Below are 24,169 nucleotides of genomic sequence, written 5' to 3'. Positions count from 1 at the left end.
AAACACATTACTTTGAGGCAGTGTCACATCTCGTTGTGACAAATAAACCCGGCTAACCTCGAAGTATTGTCTGTAGCTGTTGGATTTAAGCTAGCTAGCGTTAGCTTTGGTGTGAAACGGCACAAAGTGGATTGCAATGCAGCGAAAAAAACACCTGTAACATTTTTATTTAACTCGATATCCCTCAACATCACCGTGGTTTGTTATTTTGAGGATTTCGTTAAGTAACGTTATCCGACGTAAAAATACTCAGCTAACGTTACAACTAACGTTACTTCTACTATTGCCAAATGAATTCAGCTAGCTAGCTTTACGTTTTATTACAGTTAGTTTGGATCATCTTAAACACATTTAAACACGTTTTTGAGTTGGGTGATTAAAACGTAAACGTGTGCATCGAGATATGCCTTTAAAAAAAAGTCAATGACAATTAGCGGTATTCACAATTGGCCAACAGTAGTCTGTTGTGTCCACTATTGATTGACTCGGAGGTGATGTTATTTGCATTGGCTTTGAGACAAAAACAACTACTGGAATCAGCATTGTGATTAATTTAGCTGAAAAGGTTTCGTCACGGGCCTCCAGGAGGGACTGCAGAGTGGCCCCTGTCATAATGAAGAGAAGTTCATCAACAGTTGTGTCCACTGACACAGTGACGTGAAGATGTCATATTTATGCTCCACAGCAGCCAGCATCTGAAAAAGGGAAACGTCTCCGATGTGGAGAGTATTTCTCAACAAAAGTATGCTAGGTCTATTGTTGAATGTGTACTTGATTGTGAATTATGTTTTTGCCTTGAACTATACAATATATACACAACGTGTAGGCTTGCACGCCATTTACTTGTGGCCACAAAGTTCTGAATTACACTTTTAGTTAAGTCATCTAATTGTTACTCTGGCGAATTTATTTCACTGGGGATTTAGGGAAAAAATAATATATATGTATATATATATATTTCAGTTTTTGTAGCCTATGAAGTTTTTTGAGAGCCTGTATCTGCCCCCAGTTTCATCTTGCGTTTGCGTCGTAGACTCTCGTGGAGAGCTCTGTGTCCTCAAAGGTTGCGCGTTTGGGGGCGACACATCAGCGACAACCGCGGCTTTTGGTTAAAAGCTGGAGGGGGGGGGATCAACTTTTCTTCAATCTAAAGCAGTCAAATCCTTCATTTTTTTCTCAGTGTCGCCCTAAAGTGCCGACATTTCTAGCTGGAATCGGACGTAGAGGGTGCACCTTTGCGCATGCAGAGGCTGGTTTAATGCTGAGAGGCTCCTCTGGGTGCACAAAGACAGCGGCTCGCACACCAACTTGTTCAGAGTGAACCGGGGACGCTGGGAGGCGAAATAAACAATCTCCGGACTCGAAGTAGACACAACCGCGTAGTTTTACCTCTTCAAACACACTATCCTACCACCCAGCCAACGTTTACAAGGTAAGGACTTGTTTTTAATCCGTTTCAGCGGGACCAGAGCGCTGCGGAGCGGGTTAAACCTCCTTCGCGTTGGCTTCCCGAGCATGGTTGTTTTTGCAGAAAATGGCGTCATCGCCCTCTTGTTTCTGCCTGGCCGCGGCGGGGAGAGGGATAGTTTTAGAGACTTGTAGCAGCCTTTACACGCAGCGTTCACCTCCTCAAAGAGGAAATCACCTACTGCAACGTGTTGTATTCGACAGTAAATCGCCAAAACACGAGATAGTGGGTGGTTTCGCTCGGTAGAAGGACGCGCAAAGATGGAAGGGTCACCGGTCCTGTGCGCCAAGCTGCTTCTTGGAAAAGGTGGCACGGAGCCGCAAAACGCAGCGTTTTATATTCATAATAATGCCATCCTCGCCGGCTCCAAGCTACATCAAATGACCATGGATGGTTTAGTGTTATTACCATGGTGGCGATGGACGTCTTTGTGGGAGCACTGCACCTTGTCTTTGTGTGTATTTTATTCGGGTTAGCTCATTTTTACGCCGCACTCCCCTGCCATGCTGCAATCCGTATGAGGGGGCCTCTCTTTTACGGCGTGAAAGGTGCATTTTGTACTTGGATTTTCCTTTGATCAAGTCAAGCTGTCCCATTGTGGTCCAATATAGTGGGCTTTAGGCCGACAATATAACCGTGTAAAAAGAGATTTTCGGGTATAATGGGGGCGATGCAAATCGTGCCATGAGAACGGCGACTGCCCTGCGCTCTGGTTCGCTGCTCGCCAGACGAGGACTGCCTGAATGAGATCCAGAAATAAAAGTCTTTTGGACGAATCACATAGTTTGCACAAAACTGGGGAAGTACCGGCGCTGCGCAATGATTGTGCTGCTTGCTTTGCGCAGGGCACAGTGGCAGCAGCTGCTGTAACCGCCGCCACCATTTCGCCGCGATATTTTTTTGTGTGTGTGTTGGCCAACCTTTTGTAAATAGTTGGGGACTCTTGGATAAAAGAGCACAATAGTATTCACGCGGGCCCTTTATGGCCTGTGAATGCGGTCCTAAGTCCCACACCGGCTGTCCTGTCTTCCCCCCGTCAGCTACGTGCATGCGTCCTAGCACTGGCCACACATCCACCATAGCGAGGCCACTCGGTTCCCTGTGTGTACGCTCTGCTTGGTTCCTCCTGTGACCAAAAGTCGGGGACGGATCGCGTGCCGAGTGTCACGGTGCAGGCCATCACGATCAACAACAAACAACGGCCAAACACTGACCGTGGAGACCGCACATCTTTCGCCCCGTGCACATTTTTGTTAAGTTTCCTGAGTTATGCAACCGCATCCCCGTAGAGCGAACTGCTCATCCGCCTTTTATTTACTCGTCACCCACCATCGGATGGATATTTATGTGTAGTATCTTGTGATCTGGACTAGTTCCTGCGGCGACCACACTGAATTAGGAAGATATGTCATTTGCAAATCACCCAGTGCCATTTGCGTCACAGCCCGCGGCCTCGCACGCCCATGGGGGGCGATGGAGTTGCAAATGGAGACTGTGTGTGTGTGTGTGTGTATGTGCTGACGCTGCCCCAGCTGAAAGGGAACCAATCGACACAGACCCGGGCGGCAACAATCGCCGTGCGCTTTCACTCTCCAGTTGTGCTCCGACTTATGGGATTTCTGTATCAACACGGAAGATCGCGCGGTTTATTCGGGATGGTTGTGTTTCCTCGCCCTGCCTGCGATGCGTAAGTGGATGCGTGCACACATCGGTTCAACCCGCCACACGGCTCGACAGGCCGGCCGGGGTGGAGTATATCCGTCCGGCTCTCCCTCATGGTGCTCGGTGCATGTGGCTTTTGTGGAGTCGCTCGTGTGTGTGTGTGGTGGATGCACGTCTTTCCGCTGGATGGGGAGGTGACCGTAAGTCCTTTACTACCAGCGCGGAGAACGAGATTGAATTACGTGTCGGACTCTGGATACACACTCGCGACGTTGTTGTTTTATCCACAGCGCACCACGCGTTGCTGGTATGGAGATGAGCGGGGCGTTTATATCCAGGTTGTTTTATTTGTTGCTGTTGCGCTTTTGGGCACTGCGCATGGTTTCTTCCACCACAGCTCAGAGAACTAACTCACCACGCAGAAAGTCCCGAAATGTTCAAACTACAAGGTGCATATTCAGCCAACCAGGAAAACATTTATACTATTATGCTGAGGGGAAATTATGTTGTTTATATATTATCAATTACACCGGTTTATTGGTTACACACTCAACTTCTTAATACAATGTAAGTTAATCTGTAGAAAACATTAAAATATAAAAGCTGTCTTTAAGACAATATGGCATCAACATTTTTGAATATGTTAAACTGCAGTATTATGGGAGCATTGCAATATAATATACTAAAATAGGGCACATGTATAGCATTTCATTGAATTGGACATTATTCTAATCTTGCCTAATGATATTTTATGTGGCAAAGTTATATATTTGCATTGACATGACTCCATCCACTTCCTGTGCATTGATTAAAAAAAGGCTGTAGATGCAGTCAGGCAGTGTACTCACTGATGTTATAGGTGCATTTAAAACTAAATCAAGGAATAGCGATTGCTACCTGTTCTCTAAGGTAGAGATTCACTTCGGAATTCAACGTTCATTGGTGCCTGCGTGTGACTCCAAGTTTGACTGGAAACTTATTTTTGCATAGCATGTTGACAGAAAACCTGGCTTAGTCTAAATTAAAACATAGAGATGTCTCTACTGTACATGTGTTGTACAGTTAATGGATCAGTTCATATCAGGTATATTACCAACACCCCCCTAAACACTACAGCACAAGTATTTCTGACACAACAAAGATGGTCAGTCTAGGCTTGAGGAGGAATACGAATGGGTAACTAGGACATGAGTGTAGATAACAAAGTGGGTTATAAGAAACACAAATAAAATGGAAGGCCCGCTTGGCCTGAAGTTATCAGAATTGGCCTGTATATTGTTGTTTCATATATACCATATCGTCAGCGTTCATTCCATTTGTCGTTTGACGTCGGCCGGCCTCCTATTATCATGAGACCTGTGGGTTTCAGTAACCTGATATTTGCTTGTCCTTGTCTGAACAGCAGCAAAGACTGCCTGTCTCTCTTCTCTGATCAAAGTTTCCCAGGTATCATTGGTTTGTTGACTTCACCAGTTTAATGATATCACTGTGTGATTAAGACAGTTTAACGATGTAGTGCCGTGTTCAGTCACTGAGTCAGCATATCAACCTAATGTGTTAAGTCAGTTAGCGAACACCCATTAACATGCTGGTCATATAACCTGTCAGCAAGCTAAACAGAGGTACAGACATTAATATATCCACCCAGTTAGGCAACCAGAACATCTGTGTCAGCCTGTCAATAAGCAAGTTAACTACAGTAGTTATCCAGTAAGACTGCTAGTCTTCTTATCCGCCAGTCAGGAAGCTGCGGTCATATATTTTGATTTCACACTCAACAGTACAGAGTGAGATTCTCAGTTTATAGTTTTTAAAATTAAAAATAACCTTTGTATATCACAGAAAATGCTGCTTTTTCCTTTGCTATGTCATGTTGACATCTCCATCTATAGTGCTTAATTATACATTTATATGCGATTTTGGAGGTTTGGTTTGAAAGACGTCAGGCTGCTTTGTTATGCATCTCCTATGATATGAATCTGTGTTGGAGTTTCTTTTCCACACCCTGCTGCTGCCTCCTTTTTACGTTGCTCTGAAATGGTATTTCTCTGATGAGAATCAAAACTTAATGGCCGGTGCAGAAGTTTCCTTTCATATCTGGTTTTGAAGTCCAAGTCTTAGGATAGCGGCCATCCTGCCACTGAGTGTGTTCTGGATTGAATGGGTGATAAAATTATCACAGAAAATCAAACTGACTTGCAGACCTAAAAACAGCATATGTTTCAATCTGGGAAACGTTATTGTTAAAATACATGTTTGCAGCTATTCAAATTTGCTGTGTTGGAGGCCAAATTTGTATAATTGTTGATGTGTGCGTGCTCACAACTCTGTATGTGTAATTTGTGTGTATTTGGATGTATTTCCCCTATTTGCAAAGAATTCTGTGCAGAGAGCAATTTGTCGCCACTGATTATTATTTGGGACTTCTCCAAATACAGTGGTACACACTTGTGTAATACAGTGGTGTAATATTCCCTCACTGGAAATATCATGCACCACTGGTGTGTGTTTGTACATGAGATCACCTGTTGTTGTTGTTGTCATGTCCATAAGCACATGTCCATTAGGTTGTCTCATGGGACGTTACAATCACCCGCAGTACGATTAGACAATCATATCTGAAAGTCAATATAGGGTTTTCTGCCACTGACAATTTCCTGAAGTCAGGCATTTTATTAATGCTCAATTAGTTTTTACTGTTTGTCAAACACACCAGTTAGCTAAGTAAAGCATATCTAAAACTCAAGTGCTATTTGACACATGCGGTAAATTACAGAAAACCAGACTTGTCAGACTCACATCGATAAAGATAAAGTCTTTTTGGAGAACCTGGATAGTGATTCCTCTGTAAAACACGTGGTGCTTGTCACTTAAAAAACAACTGCTGGTTGTTGCACATAAGCTGCAGTGTAATTTTATTGATTGCACTCAATGTTTTTAGAACATATACCATCCATCTTATATAAGCATATTGTTATTTTTGTCAAGTACAACTTGATATGCCGACAATAAAAAGATGACAGAGTACAACAGCTTCATCATATACTATCATCATCATATCCTACAGCTTCATCATATCCTATTTCCAACTTCAGAAGAACCAGACATAAGGTGGTAAAAAGGCCAGAGCCACAGGACATGGACTCCACCATTCAGTAATACAGTATGATGACAGAAAAAAGGCATATTTGTAAGCACAGAGGAACTCTGTCAGTAGGCCACAGCATTTTTCCCATCCTACCTTGTGGTCAGATTGGATCACCGGTGCGTCTGCCAGGAGTCAGCATCATGCCAGTGAGTGTGTGGTGTGTCCCTCCATTAGGAGGAAGTCCTGTCAGACCACCTCCACACTGGCATCGGAAATAACTATGAGAAGGAGTGGTGATTGCAGACACACATCTATTGGCTGTGGATACACAAACGTACCCCTATATATATATATATATATATATATATATATATATATATATATATATATATATATATATATATATATATATATATATATATATATATATATATATATATATACACACACACTATACACGATGAAACATCGTTGAGTAGCTGAGGCTCCAGAGCAGAGAAAGTTGTGCTACTCTGACATGGATTTACCTCGTTTGTTTCCTCTGAGAGGGCAAACAGGGATTTGTCTCCTAAAATAAAAGATGTTCCCGAAAGAGAAGCGCTTTGACAAATTGATTTCTGGTTGGCATAAACAAAATTATTTATAGATAATCACTGGAGATGGAACTTAAACATATTTGAGTCTAAAGTATGTAACATTGAAGAAGATATCATCATGTGTAAGGGTTAGTATGTTAGGGCTTCCAAACATTTACAACAGGGAAATTATGGATTTAGTTAAATGGCTGATTCAGTGAGTCATGAAGCCGCGTCTGTTAACAGGTAGTTGTCCTTTTGTTCAGCGTTGTTATTGTGAATAGCTGAGGAGAAGATAATGCCTTGTTTTTTTGTTGTTGCCGTAAATCATTATTTTTAGGATTTGTTGTATTGCCTTAGGCATTCAGTCACATCTCAACCTTTTAATTTCTTACGGGCTCATATTATTATTATTTTTGGTCATTGTTCCTGTCTTACGTTGCTCATCAACAGTTACCCATCAAGTATAACGGCGAGGAAGAAGAAAGGAGGGAAGGTTTTTTCATTGATCTTCATGAAATTGCTCTTTCAGCGAGTATAGAACAGGGAATGATGTTTTTCCTCACATTTTCACAGCACATCATTGGACATCTAGAAGAATGTAATTTCTTCGGCGGTTGTTGTGTGGATGTGTTGATTCTTAAAATCAAAGGTCAGAACTTTAATAATCACTGCTTTCAAAGTATTTAACACCTACAAAATTGTAAGTTTGCAGATATTCTCTCATTGATGTTCAGTGTTCCTCATAAGACTAATTGGCTTGTTTTGTAATTTAGTTTAGAATAACTTGAAATGTGCACAGAAGTGGAATACATCTTAAATGCCTAAGTCATTAGAAAGCATCCTGAAGGAAGCAGTGTGTGGAGTGAAGATTGAGGGGTTGAACCACGGAGGAAAACCATCCTCGGCTTGAGCCCAGGACACCTTCGATCTCATTATCTGAGTCAGAACAGGAGTCACTACTTCACCACCACGTCTGTCTGTTGCTACGGAAACCGGAGAGTCCCATGTGTTAGTGTGTGAGTGTATTATTGGCGCATTTGTGTGGCTGAATGTGTTTTTTTTTATAGTACATATAGTCTCTTTGGAAGTGCGTTAAGAAAGCGTTGTGTATGCTGTCAGACGGTTGTCCACACTGGGGCTCTTATGTTCCGCGCAGCACCGACAAGCTGCTGCTGCGTGTCTAGTTTTTATGAAACACTTTCCAACAAAGTAATTAGACTGGTGGTTCTTGTGTTGGGATTCACAACCTTCTTGGTGCTGTTGCACACTCAAATAAGACTCAGAATCCCGAGACAATTATAGCAGTTGATTACCATATAAAATAGCACTGTAGATGTAAACGAAGGCAGCAAAGTAACTTTTTTGGTTTGTTATTGTGACAGACATTTTTTATTCGGTCCGCACAGTCATTGGGTCCTGATGCAAAAAACACTCGTACCCACAGACTTGTTTGAATCTGTGGCATTCATCAATTTCCGAACACTCTGAATTTTCTCTTCAGTATGAAACTGTGCAGTCAAGTACAGAAGATTGCCTTTCCTCACAGGGAAAAAAAAACACTTAAAATCTCTCAACCTGAGTGAATTTTGAGTTTTAATATGAAATTCAAATTATGTTTAATATATGTATTGTACCTTTTACTCATGAACAAAATACTTGATTTCTTCTCATGGAGCAGTAATTTACTCCCAACCCTGATGGTGAATACAGACTTGGAAGTTCTGCCTCTCATCCTTATATTTATTTATATATATTTATTTATTTATATATATATATATATATATATATATATATATATATATATATATATATATATATATATATATATATATATATATATATATATATATATATATATATATAGTGCCTCAGGCTCACCTGTTGTAGGCTATGATATTCTCTTGTATGGTAGCGCTGATAGTCACATGACCTGTCCTGTATAGTGCTGCTTTGATGACACGTTGTTGGCAGCAGTACTTTTTATCTAATTTCACAAAAAAAAACAATATTCTAATATGACTACTGAAACTGCTAAAAGTGTTATATTTTTATCTACTGATTTGTGACAGCAGGACTTGAACCTTCTTTTCACTCTTCGGTAATGCTTTTGATGACAATAATAATAATAATGAGAAAATCTCATAAGCTCATGGACAGGTGACATTCATCAGGCTGAAATGAGCAACGACAAGTGGGTGTGGACAGTTTGGGGAATACGAGTTGGAACGTTTGTAAGTAAAACTCCCAGAAAAAAGTGAGAGAGGTTGAGGATATGAAGTCAAAATCTTTCTTGCGCTCGGCCCTTTGACTTCTGTTAAACACCCGTTTTTACTGAAAATCATGGAGGTTTTCATTATCAACAAATCTTTTTTTCAGAAATTTCCGATCCATATGTATTCTTAGTAGCTGCTCATTAGTGTGACAGGGTGCTGGATTGTATCTCAGCACGCAGAAGGTGAAATGCTGATAAACACCCTCAATGGGTCATCAAGGGCCACAGGGCTAACAGACTCACACATCAGAGCATCGATTTCACTCAAGCTCACACTCGCAGTGAAGACCAGCGAAGAGTCTTCACCAGAGCTCGACATCTTTAGACAGGGGAAATCCCACCGATATGGAGAGCATGCGGACCACTCAGATCTACTGAGGGAGATGTTTGCTTTGAGAGGAAAAGGCTAACAGAGGGATGAGTCCACTTGAACATCGCCTTTTAGTTATTTCTGTGGCATAAGGAAATATAACCTTTTAAATGAATTTGTTTTTCTATCCTGGTTCTCAGGGTAGACAGACTTTCCGGTCAAAGTGTTCATTTCCCATTATAGTTAATGGTTAGTGTTAATCTCCCTCCCTGATATAAATAGAACCAGAGAAGGTGCATAATGCATTTATATTCCTACTCTTAATTTGTCTGTAATTTAAATGATTTTTATCTAAAGCTTCCTCATAAATTAATTGTGTCTTCATTTCAGTTAAACCTTGACTAGGCAGACTTGAGTGCTGGAATGATTCACGAGTAAAGTTCACAAACACATTCTCCACCTGTAGCATCCCTCATGTGTCTTCACCTTATACACAATTTGATGCATCGGTGGTTGGTGGTGCTCAGTGTCAGATCCTGCTAACCCCTATAGATAATAGTCTCCTGAATGTAGTATGTCACAAGTTAAGAGCAGCATTTTGAAAGCTCCTGTCTGCTCTCCATGCTGAATGTGAATTGTGTCTCTCCATCACTGCAAGTAGAGACTGCTGTCATTTTATCGCACAGTTCTTAATTCATCGTTGCTACTTAAAGCCGATTGTTTCATGTGTGCAACCTCAATTTTAAAGAAAGACCAGTGGTTACAGAGGTTTAAAACGTTTAATTTATTTTTGAATTCAAGAACAAACTACACATTTTGTTTGAATTCTTTGAATTAACTCGTCCTAATCACAATGATGCTTCTTTATTTAGGGCCATACCTTGCAAAGTATTTCATTTTCCATTACAAGGCAATAAGAGCTATCTGACCTTAATGCAAAAGTGGCTCCGTGTTTGCATTGTTCTGGAAGATAATTTGTTTGGTGAAGTAATGTAGTTGGACGTTTTGAAATATAATCATCTGACCTGCTCTTCTTCGCTTTTGTTACTTTAACTGCCAAGCAGAACCTCGTACATGTGCATGCCTTTTTGAAACAGTACAGCTACATGACATCCTTTGTATTGAGACATACGTTGGGGCAACCCCTCTGGGGCCCCATGCACTCTGTGTCTTGTCTATCGGAGTCCTCAGCAGACTACAAAACTTTTAGTAAAACATTTGAAGTATACGCTTTGTCTCCCTCTGCTGGAGGTCAAGTGGAACTACAAATAGACCCAGGTGGAGGCATGCTGTGCAGAAGAGCATGTGACGTTCCCGCCACACTTTGTTTTCACTGTCAGTGTGACTTTAGTCTCAGTGCAAGCCCTCAGTTCAGTTTATTCACCTATGTTTCCATTTCTGTCAGATTATTATTAAGTTTTACTTGTAGTTTTATGCCACAATAATTATTATCCAGCTATTAATCTATGCATTTCCAACCATAGTTGGATCATCATCAGTAGTTTACCTTAAAATCACAGAATTGAGAATTGAGGTATGTCGGCCACAAGCTTAAAAGTGATTTTATCTTATTTTATTTAAAAATCAATGCTTTCTTTTACTCATATATCTGCTCAGTTGTTTGTACTTTTCTTGCTTCTCGGCTTATTCCAGGTTTCCATTAGCATTGAGCACCTGTGGTCATACCCAAACTGCGTTAAGCACCTCTCACTTGCAGTTCATACAAATGCAGTTATTTGTTGGTTCGCAGACCTTGGTGACAGATAATGTTGGCTTTGTGCAGCTATAACAGGGTAACAAATAAGAAAAATAGTAAGGCTGCTGGGCATACATAGTTAGTGTTACTAAACAATGTTATTCTCAGCTGGTGGAGTGTCAGGTGCATGTGGCTGTTACACCAAGCTGTTTTAACTTAGACAGCCACCAGAGGGCAGCATCCACCACTATTTCACCATTGATGTTGTCATATCAATCCATTAGAATCAAATACAAGTCGAGGGTGAAGGTTATCAATAGTTATACATAATATTAATTTGGGGGCTCATAGACTACTTTTCATATGGACACTGTTTTGAATGTTTTCCCCAAGTTGACTGTACTGATGATGCAACACGGTGAAAATGGTTAAAATATCCATCCTGACATTGGTTCTCTTCTACGCCAAAAGTAAGCTACATTCCTGAGGAATAAACCAGAAGTAAGGTGGATACACATTGACCCCAAATCCCAGCACATAAATTGGATTTATCCCCTGTAGAAATGACTCATGTACTTCATATACATGCATGCATATGTATGCATGTTGGCAACAACAGTACTTGTTTATATATATATATATTTTTAAATACAGATCCACTATACAGGAACAACGTTCCGAGCATTGTATGGTCCCCTGGGAAAAACATAAATAACATTAGCATTTGTGTTAGTGGGACCACAGTACTCACTAGTGAGCCTCAAACAGAGTAAAGCGTGGGGGTAAAATGGGTTTAATTGTCCTGCCAGCAATATGACAAGCAGTCGAATTAGCATTCTGGGAAACCATTCCTGTGACCTTTTTACTCAATTCTGTTTTTTATATTTAGATCTAGTTTGCACCCTGGTGATTTGTAAGCAGCTAGTAAACTCATGAAGCTGTGGTGTGTCTGAGTTTTTGCTATTGCATTTTACATGCTTTCACAAGAAGTATCTGCACATAAATAAATGTATTGTGCAAGAACAGTTTAGCAACAGAAGTGACATTTTGTTGTTGATTCAAAGATTGAATCTAGTTTACCATTTCATTCATTTGTAAAATTGTTTGAACTGAAAGGGATCTGGTTGGTGCATTTGTGGATGTGAGACTAGTAATACATGATATATGTATAAATATGATACGATATTTTATAGGATACATACACATATATAATTACATGCTGCTCACCAACCTGTCACTCACTCATTTTGTGATGGCTTACAGATATGTACAGATGGCAAAAGATACAAAATGTTTGGCTAAGATATTTTGGGTAACATTTCCAATCAGTGAAGTTCAGGTTCTACCACGATTAATTGAGAAGTACTTTAAGAAGTATTCAAATAATTTACAATCAAAGTAACAATGCCATAGTTTGCAAGCACATATTTCGTTGTGAAATATAGTGAGGTAACATAAAATGAAAATACTCAAGTTAAGTACCTCCTCAGAATGAACTGTAAATGTACTGAGTTACTTTTCACTAACAGTGGAAAGAGAAAGAAGACATATCTGCTAACATTTTTATAGCTTTTATTTGTCCTTAAAATAATGCAACAGATAGTTGTAGTGCAGCGAGCCTGTGCACTGACTTATCTCTTTTTATATATTGTGAGAAACTAATCTTAGGTACAGACATAAGCAAGCATGTAAAATCTTAGCCCTACATCCAACAGTTATATTTCACAAAAGGTCGATGTCCTGGCTCATGTGCGGTGTTGTTGCAGGTTGCAGGAGTGTGCTGCTCGTGAACACGTGGTGCAGCAGAGGGAGCAGACCACTCTTGGCGACATGGTGAGGGTCCAGAAGTCCACCAGGAGGAAGAGCGCCGCTCACTGTCTCCGCAGACTGGAGGTACTGGAAAAATACGACTACAATGCATGGATGTTATTGTCTAATTTTACTCTCATCGCTGTCAGACTCTGGAAAACATATTTTCTATATAAAAATGCCCAACTCAACCTCCACCTGGGTCATTTGAACAGCTACTGTCTTTGTCAAATGTTCCTCTCTGTGTGTCAGTGGAGATCAGCTCTAATTGCTGTATACATCAACTCACACTTTACAGATGTCACATTATTAAAAACAAACCTGAACGTTTCTGTCTTAGTTTACCAGACACTGTGCTCTTTTTCCAAAGGACCCACCTTCTTGTAACTCCACAACTTTACAGGCTTTACAGTTTAGTCACAATAGGTGTACAGAAGAACATGTAACCAGTTTCCTGGACAAGGGAAACACTTTGTTTGTTTTAGTCCTGATCTCAACTGTCTGTCCTGTCCATATCCCCTGGCCTGGAAACAAGCCCTGTATGTCAATACTTTTGTTTCTTTGTTTATTCATATCCCACACTTTTTGTTGTGCTTAGGGAAATTATAGCATGCTCTGTTTATGCCAAAGCCTTTACCCCCATGAGGGACGTTCAGTTTGGGCTCAAACACCAGGAAATACAATGAAAGTCACCGTATTGAGACACATTCACATACTGTCATTCGAGGAAGCACCTCAGAGACAGTTGTTGCTCATTTAATGTGTGTACTTTGTTCAGAAAGGATTGTGTGGCATGAAGTGTTTGTTTTCAGGATCATATTGAAAATAGCAGATGAGATTATACTTTGATATGCAGCATATATTACATTTGATATGAACCTGGGGAATTAATTAGGTGAATAATCAGTCATAGTTATGATAATCCAACCTGTTTAATCCAGGTTTCACCACTGTTTTCTTTGTTCCACCTCGTAGTTTTATTGAGCAGTAAGTGGAAATTAATAGCTAGTCCACCGACTCTAATCAGCACCCTTGTCATGCTTCATGCTCACCATTTCGCAATGAAAAATAAAACGAGGCATGAATAGTTGATTGATTTACTGACAATTGTATACGCTAACAGAATGGTGAAACTGTGTCAAGATGCTGAAGTTTTGTTTTTCTTGCCATAGTAAGATAGACATTTTAGATTTGAATGAAATTTTTCACACTTCTCACTTTCCTAAAGAGCATGATCCACTGGTAGAAGAAGTGTTTGTTTCAGTGTCTGTAATGGTTTGTGTGTGTTGTACTGCATGGATGGGTTCACTGAGCATGTGCACCATACTGTTAAACTATTTAATGGTTATTTGATTATGCCGTGGTATGCACAGTGTGTTTGTTTCCAAGTGGCCCACTTGTCCTCGGTGATGTGCTGTAATGTGTCGGACCGGTGGAGTCATTTATCCCTCTTCAAGGGCAGCGGGAACACGAGGAGTGAGCGAGACAGACACAGAGAGAAAATGAGGATAAATTGGTGGGTGGGAAAGGAGAAAAGATTGGGGAGGTCTGGTCAAGAGACACAGCCACACACACACACGGACCACACACACACTCGCTAAGACAGATGCATGGGCACACACGTATGGGTTGCTGTGGAGTCACTTATCTGCTGAAGGGTAGCTTCGTGCGACAAGGTTAATGTCCCCCTACACAACATCTCTGGGTGCTCAGGAGACATGACACACACACACACACACACACACACACACACACACACACACACACACACACATACACACACACACACACACACACACACACACACACACACACACACACACACACACACACACACACATTCTATTTCACCTGCTGTGACACCTCATTCTGCCCAACTATTTGTTTTTGTTTTTTTCAGCAAAGGGTGGAGATTAATTTGACCTATGATGGGCATTATTTCTTCAATTTCTTTCTTGATTGCTTCATACCAGCATTTATTTATTAATTCATGATACATTTTATTTATACGCCCTTGTGTGTGTTTTTGTGTATGTATTCGTCATTTGAACTAGATTGTTAGCGTCTCTCTTTCTTAAATTCCTTATGTATTGACTTTGAACATGTCCGACTTTGGCGCCGTCTAGTGGAAGAATGAAGAAAGCATTCACTGTGGCAGATAACAATGTCTGCTGCCTCCCTCAACACCTACATATTGGACCAGGGTGTCTCAGATTAAGTGACTAAAAGCTTCACATGTTGTTGTATCATTAGGGGCCGTTGACAATGTTGTTCAAACCTAGACCTGGGAAGGTGCATTCAAAAGCAAACGCAGCAAGCAAACTTTCCTAAGATCCTTTCCTTTGTTTCTTTGGTAAATATTAAGTAAATCCTTTTTAGTGCAGTCCTATCTAAGGCTTTACTATCTGTCCCACGGACGATTTTATTCGCTTCACTCTTTCCGTCACAAGACGTCACAATGTCTTGAAAGTTCAGCCAAGTTGAAACAGACAAATCAAGCAGTAAAGCTACAGTGAGGCATTCACAGTGCTGCAAATCCATTTATGTTTGTTTTGACTTTGTTTACTTTATCAGTGAGGCTTATTGCTACATTCCAACAGCTTCATCATTATCGGCATCGCACTGCGCAGGTTATGGTTGCTTAGTAACGTTTCAAGCACCTCGATAAAAGGATAAGTAGCACAGCTGGTATTTTCCACATGTTTTTTGATGCAACATGTGAACAGCCCCTTATTCTTCAAAGACACTATAATGGCATTAGAAGCATACACACAGTGCCTTTTATTTATAATTGTATTCCTTTTTCATCTTTATATTTGTTGATCTGTACCATGCTTTTTCTGTTGCTCATATTTTCATGTCTGGTTTTGGTACCACAGAGTGCTGCTCAGACAGAGAATGAGGAAGGCCAGCCGCAGTCAGACACCCAGCATCCAGCACAGCAGGAGCCCCGAGAAGGAGACCAGTCCTCTGATCAAACCCAGCTTCAGACCTCTGCTTCAGCTGAGGTTCCCTCGGAGGACTTGGACCAGATCGAGACTCCAGAGGAAGTCGAGGAAAAGGACGACACTGCGGCGCAGCTCCAGGCCAAGCCTCTGTGGAAGCCCATCCCACCTCTGCTGCCTGAGTTGCACAGGAACGGCAACAGTAAGACTAGGGACCAGATCTGCCAGACTGAGGAGCACGGTCATAACATAGGTGGGTAAAAGTTCTCCTCGCACGGCACTTCCTGCTGCTTTGATTCATCCACTACTGGATTAAACCGTCTGCCAGGCTCTCGTGTAGCTTCACTGTCAGAGCACCAGAGCACTAATATGTGATCTACATCAGATCAATTAGTGTGTATGTGTGTGTGTGTGTGTGTGTGTGTGTGTGTGTGTGTGTGTTAGTGTGCGAAGAAATTAAAATGAAAAGAGGCACTGTTTTATTGCACACTGCTGGTTAGCCTTACATGTCAAAAACTCTCGTTTGTATTTTGAACAGGAAAGAATCCTGTATCAATTTTAATTTTGAAAAGCTCACCTCTTTTTTGGGGGGCAAATAGCATACAAAAAGCACATCATGAGAGATATGGAAATATATAATGTCAAATTACCAAAAAATAAATAAATCTAAAATATTGCTTGAATGGATACATTGCTGTCCGAGGTGTAACCACTTCATCCATAGAAATGTTGCTGGCTCGAAATAGGCCACACTTATCTGTCTCTCTTGGGTTGATTTTGTCTTGAAACTACTGGCTGTCAGCACTGTCTATTTGGATTATTCCCTCAGTTGACAGCTAGTGTGTTTCATGACACTGAAGCCAAGCTATCCCATTGATACTGGATTATAAAATATACTACATGTCTAGTAAAGCTGAACTTCTGATGTGTTATGTTTCTCATGAATGCTGACATGTTTTGTTTGTTACCTTCCTCCCTTTTGGCTTGGATACCCATATGTCCTCCTGCTTTTCTTTTACAGTAGCTTTCCTTTAAAAACAGATGTAGATGTCTTGATTCAGATCTAAACCCTGCTACTGTGAGTTAATTTCTAACAGTGCTGCTAAGGAAGGCGCTACTCGTAGTAAAAGGAAGCTGTTTGTGTGGCCTGATGTTTCTGATTGGTTGATCTTTGACCCTCTCGCGGAGGAGGGTGGGGAGGTCGACGGGTCGCTGACCTGCCCCTGTTGGATTATAGCAGCTTTCCGAGGAGAGGTGTGGGGGGATGGGAATGGGGAAAACACATTCTGTCACACATTCATACATAATCTCCATCTCTCTCTCCGTCAGACCCACTTACACTGTTGTCATTCACATTTCCGATTCTCTTTCTGTCTTGTGGTTGTGTCCGCCTGCTGGTATTTTTTGTTTTCTGTCTGTCCTTCTGTCTACACACAGGCACACACAATTTGTCATGTTGCATTACTTACTATGTCGTGTGGGTTTGTGTTGTTGTGTGTGTGTGTTTATTCAAGTATGTGACAAACAAGGCTTTAGAAGTACACAATCCCCTAGTCTTGTTATCCAGAATTAACTTAATTTGAGATTAGAACAACACTGCGTAAAACAATCTAGTACAAAATCCTAAAATATATATGTTGCCATTAATTCAAGGTGCAAGGTATGAAACATGAGCGCAAGCGGCTCTTACCTAAGAGCGCTAACAGTGCAAACTACGGCGAAAAGGCCTGACAGAGCTAACTGTGTTTACCTGAGGGGGAACCCGAGAATGTGTGTTGCGTGTCTGTGACGACGCTGTCAGTCAGGACCCCGTTATCAGCTGTGACCGACGTATGAGAGCAGCGCAGCGCAGCGCAGCGCAGCGAGCGCACCAGCGCGAGCGCACCAGTGGGACATGCTCACATGCACTAAATAGCACTTCTATGTCAAAAAAGCAAAGAGAAGCTCTGATAAATACACACACAGGGAGAGGGACTTTATTCTCTGATCGGGTAGGCATATTCCAGTATATCTTTCCATAACAAATGGAAATTACTGCTATATTAATATTCAGAATGGTAAATGCGGCTCCTTTATCAAAGCACAACGTCCTCTGACAATAGTGCATCTTTACATACATTTTAGTTTGCGTGCTTCAAAAGCGAACAAACGGTGGACATTTGTCACAGCTGGAAACATTTAAATAGTTTTTTCGGCACTTTGTCCCCGGCATCACTTTTACAAAATGCTCTTTTTGTTGCAGCAGAACGGCTCCCTGTTAACTTCTTTGAGATCAACTAAAGTGAGAAATTAGACGTAACTATTTGAGTTGATTACAAAGTCTGTGGTGCCATTTCTGACTGTAATTGTTCTGCTCTTTAGACTGTTTATGTCTCTGTTTTTGTCCCCACTGCCATGAAAAGTTAACATAGTATTGACGTAAAAGTTAAGTCATTGAAATAAATAAAATGCATGAAAATGGGTAGAATGAGAGCACTTTACCTCTTGTAATATGTCTTAGTAGCCCATTGTTATATCACAGAGACACAGTCAGCTTGCACCAGGAACCACTCCGGGTATTTTATTTAAAATATTTTATACAAAAGATAATGACAAATGTTGGCCCTTAAATCGCACAATTATTCAAAAATGTCATCTGAATTTGGCTGATTGCAATTTAGAAAACACAACCGGCACAATATTTGTAGAATTGTAGAAGTAGAATTGTGTTAAAATACACATTTTAATGAAATATTGTCCTACCGCCACTGCGTATTCAACAGATTTAAGTTAACATCTTTTTTGGTACAGATCCCCTGCAAATTTTTTTTTTTTTAATGTTTTTCAGTGTAAACGAGCATAATTATGTTTAAATGAGCCTCCCACTGAGATTGCAAATCCTATCGCCATTGCATTAGTCAAAGCAATCACTGTAAAAAAAAAAATTAAAAATCCCAAATTGTTCTGCCCTAAGTAAAACAAACACCATAAAGCATATTTGATGATTTTCGTTAGTTTTGGCATGTTGTGGTGAATGCTTCTCTGCAGTGTTTCATTCTGGATTGACCATTTGAAAAAAGACGATCCAACCTGTCTTGTGTATGTCAAAATAAAAGCTGTGTGTGATGCTAGATAATAATTGTTTTAATATTGGACGTATTATGGACTTGTATGGGTTGCAGGTAGTGCTGTAGTGTGCCATTTTAATATTCCTAGATTAACAAGTTTACAAGGAACTCGACATGTAAAGGATGAAACCTGTTGACCTGCCTGCCCTCACTGTATTATTGTGGCAAATTTAATAATTAAAAAGGGAGGAAAGCATAAAAGCAGGTCAATAAATCCAACAAAACAATAAATCCCGACCAGCACAAGGGTCGTGCAGCAGTTGACCCTGCACCCTCTTATGATTGAGGTCGAGCCAAAGCAAAACATGTACCAACATCAATCAATAGCATTATCAATACATTTTCTCCTCCTGTTCACATTTCTGTTTTGATGCGTCACTACGTGACACCAAAGCTGACTTATGAAATACTGCATGGACTCTGAACACTGATGGACTCTGCACCAAATGCAGCCGTCAGTCCCACTTCAGCTGCTTTTAATGATGTGCTTAAATTATAAGAAAAAATACAGATGACCTGCTTTCTCGTAGTCATCTTTGTGTGTGTGTGTGTGTGTGTGTGTGTGTGTGTGTGTGTTTCTATATGTATGTGTGTGTTAGCGAGGAGGTAATGAGGTCAGAGTGAATCACTGTCTTATACAGACCTCATTGTTTGACAGTGATTGTGTGTATTCTTTACACTGCAATATACTTTGTGTCTTACCAGGTCCCCTGAACTCCCAGGTGATGGTGTGTTTCTCCAGGTCTGTCATCCTGTGATGTAATTATATGCCGGCTTTGATGAAATGCAATCTCTGTGTCTCTTGCTCTCCAGGTCTCTTTGTGGAGCCTGGAGATCCTCCTCTGCTCCAGCAGCCGCTACAGACCTCCAAATCTGGGATTCAGCAGATAATTGAATGCTTCCGCTCAGGTTCGTGTCTCTGTGTTTTTTTCCTTCTTATTATCCACTCATTTTTATTATTTTCTATTATTATTATTTATGATGCAGACACAGCGCAAGTGTTTTGTCAATGACAGAAATGACAGGTCTCAGTCTTTATGCCTTGCAGTGTCTAAAAAAGAACCACCAAGCTAATGAGAAAGAAGAACGATGTTCAACAATGTTTGTGATGTTCACGCATTCTTTCCTGCTGGGAAGCGTTTCATGTAAAACCGTAGCAGGAAGTACTTGCTTTGCATTAACAGCTGCTATCGATGTATGCAAAGCTTTGTATTCTCTTGTTGTCTCCCTGACCTCACATGTACTGGGCCAGCCATGGCCCAGTACCCTTAAAGGAGCTCGATGACCAAAGCTCCTTTAAGGGTTGAGGCACTCATTGGTTGCCACTGCTCTCAGGCAGTCATACTTTTCTGGGTCAGTGTGGCTCTCCTGTTGTTGTGGTACACAGTCATGCACACACCACACTTGCATCCTTATTGAGCCAGTGCCAAATACAGACATGTGAGGATGTAGCAATGCGTGTTTTGTGCGAAGGTACTGACGTCTGTTTGAGTCACCCTAACAGTGTTTACTCAGTCATTTTGACATTAAACTAGTCAGCATGCTGATGACAATACTGGGGAAGGGGATGACAGCAGTGACGCAAAAGTTACACTTAACAGAACGGCAATCATCATCCGAGTCCTTTCAAATGTCAGTGAGATAGGTTGAGGGGAGTTTACCTTTTGGGCATTTTATTCAGACTGCAATGTATCATCTCCTTCTCTCTGCTTAAAGAAGTAATTCACTCTTAAAACGACAATTTGTTTATCAATTACCCAAAAAAAACGTAGATTTCCTCACATGCCTTTACAGTGAACAAAGCTCATCAGCTGGAATCTGGACTCATCTCCAGCACACAATAATTACTTATTTTTCACAACAAGACGAGAAATATTAATTCATTTAGATTTTTGTTTTTGCAGTGAATTGTGCGCTCTTCTGTATGTACATGGTAACATGTCTTATTATTCTTCTCGTAGTCACCAAAGGTAATCGTTACTGCTTTTCTTTGGCTTGCAGGCACCAGCCAGTTGAAACAAATGCTGCTGAAGGAGGTGGACACCATCTTTGAGTGTAAACTGTGTCGCAGTCTGTTCAGAGGCCTGCCCAACCTCATCACACATAAAGAGTACTACTGCCTATCACGGATGCCTGAACCCGACGGTTAGTGATCCGACATTAGCATGCAGACACGCACACAAAAAAGCCATGAGAATACTTACACACACACGTTTTTAAAATCGTAGCCGCCCTATGGAAAATCAAAGCACAGAAAATACAGGAAAGACCAAATGTTTTTTAACTAAATAAGAAATGAGTCATCCGACCAGGTAAACCAAAAACTCCAAGAGCTTTTAGGGCATTCTGAGAACATGCACATGTGTAGAGATCACATCAAACAGACGAACAGATACTCCAACAAGGCAGCAATCAAACTGACTTGAGCTCAGCACTCACAAATCTCTAGTTTAGTCAGCACACACACAATCCTGTGTACATACTCATTGATTACTTTAACATCTCCTCAGGCTTCTACACATTTTTCTCTCATCTTCTTCCACTCCAAGGTTTCCTGGAGCCATCTGTCTCCAACTCATTATTCTCCTCGTATCTCCTCTGTCTGCACACAGCCCTCTTTCATTCCTTTGCACACAAGCTTGCGTGCACATTGTAACATTTCAATCCATCAATCATTTCACTCACTCAAAGGGCAGTTTCTCCTCTCTCCTCTCCATCACTAAGGAAATTTATTTTGATCTGGCAGCGTTTATGTTTTATCTACTTCTTATTAGCGACCAAATGTGTCCACATCTCCATTCTTTGCTTCTTAGAAGTGTTGTGAGACTCGGGGAAAGGATGAAGCCGAGGAGACTCTTCAAGTAATTTCTCTTCTCTAACTCAACTCTCCTCTCCTCCTTAAAGAGAAATCAATCTCAACACAAATGGCCAATTAGATTTTGCACAGTTTTATTCACTTTAGTGATTGTTGTTGCAAAATATGAACAGTTTTTTATCCCAAATGTCGTTCCACCTGCATGTGTTTTTAACTAAGTGGTCTTCACTTAATTATTCATAATTAAGAGTCTATTACCAGTGGCTGAACGTGTATCGTAATGTTATTTTGATGAATGACATAATTGTTGTTCATCTTTCACCATTGAGACGCTGGGCATCAATTGTCTGGCTACTGGATAAACAAAATGTTTTTTCTTGGAAACACTCGATTCTTCAACATCCAGCCTCGACAGCGGACCCGTACAGACGCCAGTGATGATTTGTGGTCCATTTTTAAAGTGCCTGAAAATTCAGTTCCTCTCTTTCCATCCTCTCTTTATCTTCTGTTGTAAATAATGGTCTGAAATAAACTTGCAGATTCACCAAAAAGAGAAATGTGTCCACGTAAAGAAAGCTTTAGAGAGGCACAATAGTTGTGTTCACTAAACGAAAGCACAATATCAAACTTGTTTTGTACAACAAGTAAACAATATTGTAATAACAACCTCATTTTTTTTTAAATTATCACATTTTTAAATATTTTGCATTGTTTATCATTTGATAGGTTCATCCGGTGATGACAGACAGAGTTTAGCTATGAAGGATTTATTGGACGCTATATATCCCAGAGTCCCAGACACTGTGGTCCGCCTGGAGCCCATTCAGACCACAAACAAGGCTGTGTTCCAGTACCTCACCACGGAGGAGGAGCTGGCTAGATTTCCTTCGCACACACCCAGGTAGGTGGTCGGCCAATTTGATTAGGGGTTCAGAGCGGAACACAACACTCTTCATGGACACTGATCTAGTTTGTGCAATGTGGTCTCCATAGACCATGTGAGTGTGACTTTAGGCTTCTCCCAGCCTTCCCTTGTCTCTGACCGCTTGCCTTGACATCCTTCACAGTGCCAGAGAGAGTCCCGTAGCATGGGAGGGAGAATCAGTGGAGGGTGTGGACAACAACCAGCCGAGCCAGCCAGGAGGGCCAGAGAGCCACAGCAGCCCGGGAAACAATCAGGGACAGAAGAGATGGGAGGCCGAGGACGAGGCTAAAGAGGAGCAGCCACCGCCTGAGGACGAGGGGTCCACTAGTGGGGTAGGTGACTGGATATTCAGGAGTAAATTCACATCAAAAGTCAGTGAATGCACATCTTTTAACTAATAAATACCTGCCATTGCTGAGACATGATGCATTCTCATGCTAAATGTTGATCTTTTCCACATTGCCTTAGTTTCTCTCTTTGTTGTTCTCTTCCTCCCGTCAAGGTCGAGGATGTGACAATCTCCTGTTGTCTCTGCGGTCAGGACTTTAACTCACGCCGCAGCATCAGACGTCACTGCCGCAAAATGCACCAGTCCAAACTTGAAGAGCTACGAAAGTTCACAGAGACACGGACAGTGCCCACAAGCCTGCTCTCTATGGTGAAAGGTAAGAGTGAATTCAAATTCCAATGAAAAAAAAATATGATGAGATATTGAAAACCCACATGAACAAAGAAGTTGATACATTTAACTAATATTTCAGTACAATGGTCATGCTGCTGAATAGTTATAGTGTTGACTGAATAATGTAAACATGTAAATGTCAGTACACTGGATGAGGAGGCATTGTAAAAAGAAGAGAAGTATTTTTGTTTAGCATATATATATATATATATTTAAAGACTGCACATCTCTTCAATGCTCAATATTCACAGTCCCCAGTATGTAAAACTTAGGATCAGCTCCACAGAAGTGTTCATTTGAGCTTTTGAAAGCAAACCTTCAAGATAACAATCGTTGTTGTTGTTGCCCAAGGTCGGCCGAGGACTCTCAGCACACCCACTGGAAAATCCTGCCCGGTGTGTTTTAAAAGCTTCGCTACCAAAGCCAATGTACGTCGTCACTTTGACGAGGTCCATCGCGGTCTACGGAGGGACACCATCACACCCAACATTGCCTCGCGGCCCGGCCAGCCCTTCTCTCTGGAGGCCACCCCCCCCAGGAAAAGCAACAATTCCTCTCCGACACCGGGCAGCAGCTCCAAGTCCACGCCTGTGAAAACAACGCCTTCGAACCAAAACCAGTCCAAACCTCAGACTCCGCCCCCTGTCTCTCCACAGGTGGCCCCGGCCTCATGTCGCTGCACGATCTGCAAGAGGAACTACAGCTCTCAGGTATGTTTGCTGTCCTAATGGCAGCCTCAAACATTTCTAGCTTTTGCTGTCTTAAATGCCTCAGATCCAAGCAGGAAGAGCGACACGGAAGTTGTTTTAATG

The 24,169-nt window shown here is 41.2% G+C and overlaps 1 protein-coding gene across 2 annotated transcripts in view; it reads left to right on the top strand.

Moving 5' to 3' along the window:
* The window catches only part of znf800b (zinc finger protein 800b), a 29,442-nt gene that overhangs the window by 276 nt on the left and 4,997 nt on the right, over positions 1-24,169 (top strand). The window contains exons 1-9 of one of the 2 annotated variants that reach the window (XM_068586859.1): positions 1,299-1,432; positions 12,841-12,967; positions 15,763-16,081; positions 19,749-19,844; positions 20,937-21,080; positions 22,477-22,651; positions 22,818-23,007; positions 23,178-23,340; positions 23,709-24,067. In XM_068586859.1, coding sequence (XP_068442960.1) covers positions 12,905-12,967; positions 15,763-16,081; positions 19,749-19,844; positions 20,937-21,080; positions 22,477-22,651; positions 22,818-23,007; positions 23,178-23,340; positions 23,709-24,067 — 1,509 coding nt within the window. In that variant the 5' untranslated portion in view covers positions 1,299-1,432; positions 12,841-12,904. Of the gene's footprint in view, positions 1-1,298; positions 1,433-12,840; positions 12,968-15,762; positions 16,082-19,748; positions 19,845-20,936; positions 21,081-22,476; positions 22,652-22,817; positions 23,008-23,177; positions 23,341-23,708; positions 24,068-24,169 lie in introns of those variants that run through there. The other variant, XM_068586858.1, reaches the window with a different exon arrangement.

This window comes from Clinocottus analis, unplaced genomic scaffold (assembly GCF_023055335.1).
Source record: "Clinocottus analis isolate CAN_PGR_092001 unplaced genomic scaffold, fCliAna1.0.p SCAF_20, whole genome shotgun sequence".
Classification (NCBI taxonomy): Eukaryota; Metazoa; Chordata; class Actinopteri; order Perciformes; family Cottidae; genus Clinocottus; species Clinocottus analis.
Note: the sequence above shows the minus strand (reverse complement) of the source record. Positions and strands in the feature narration are given on the sequence as shown.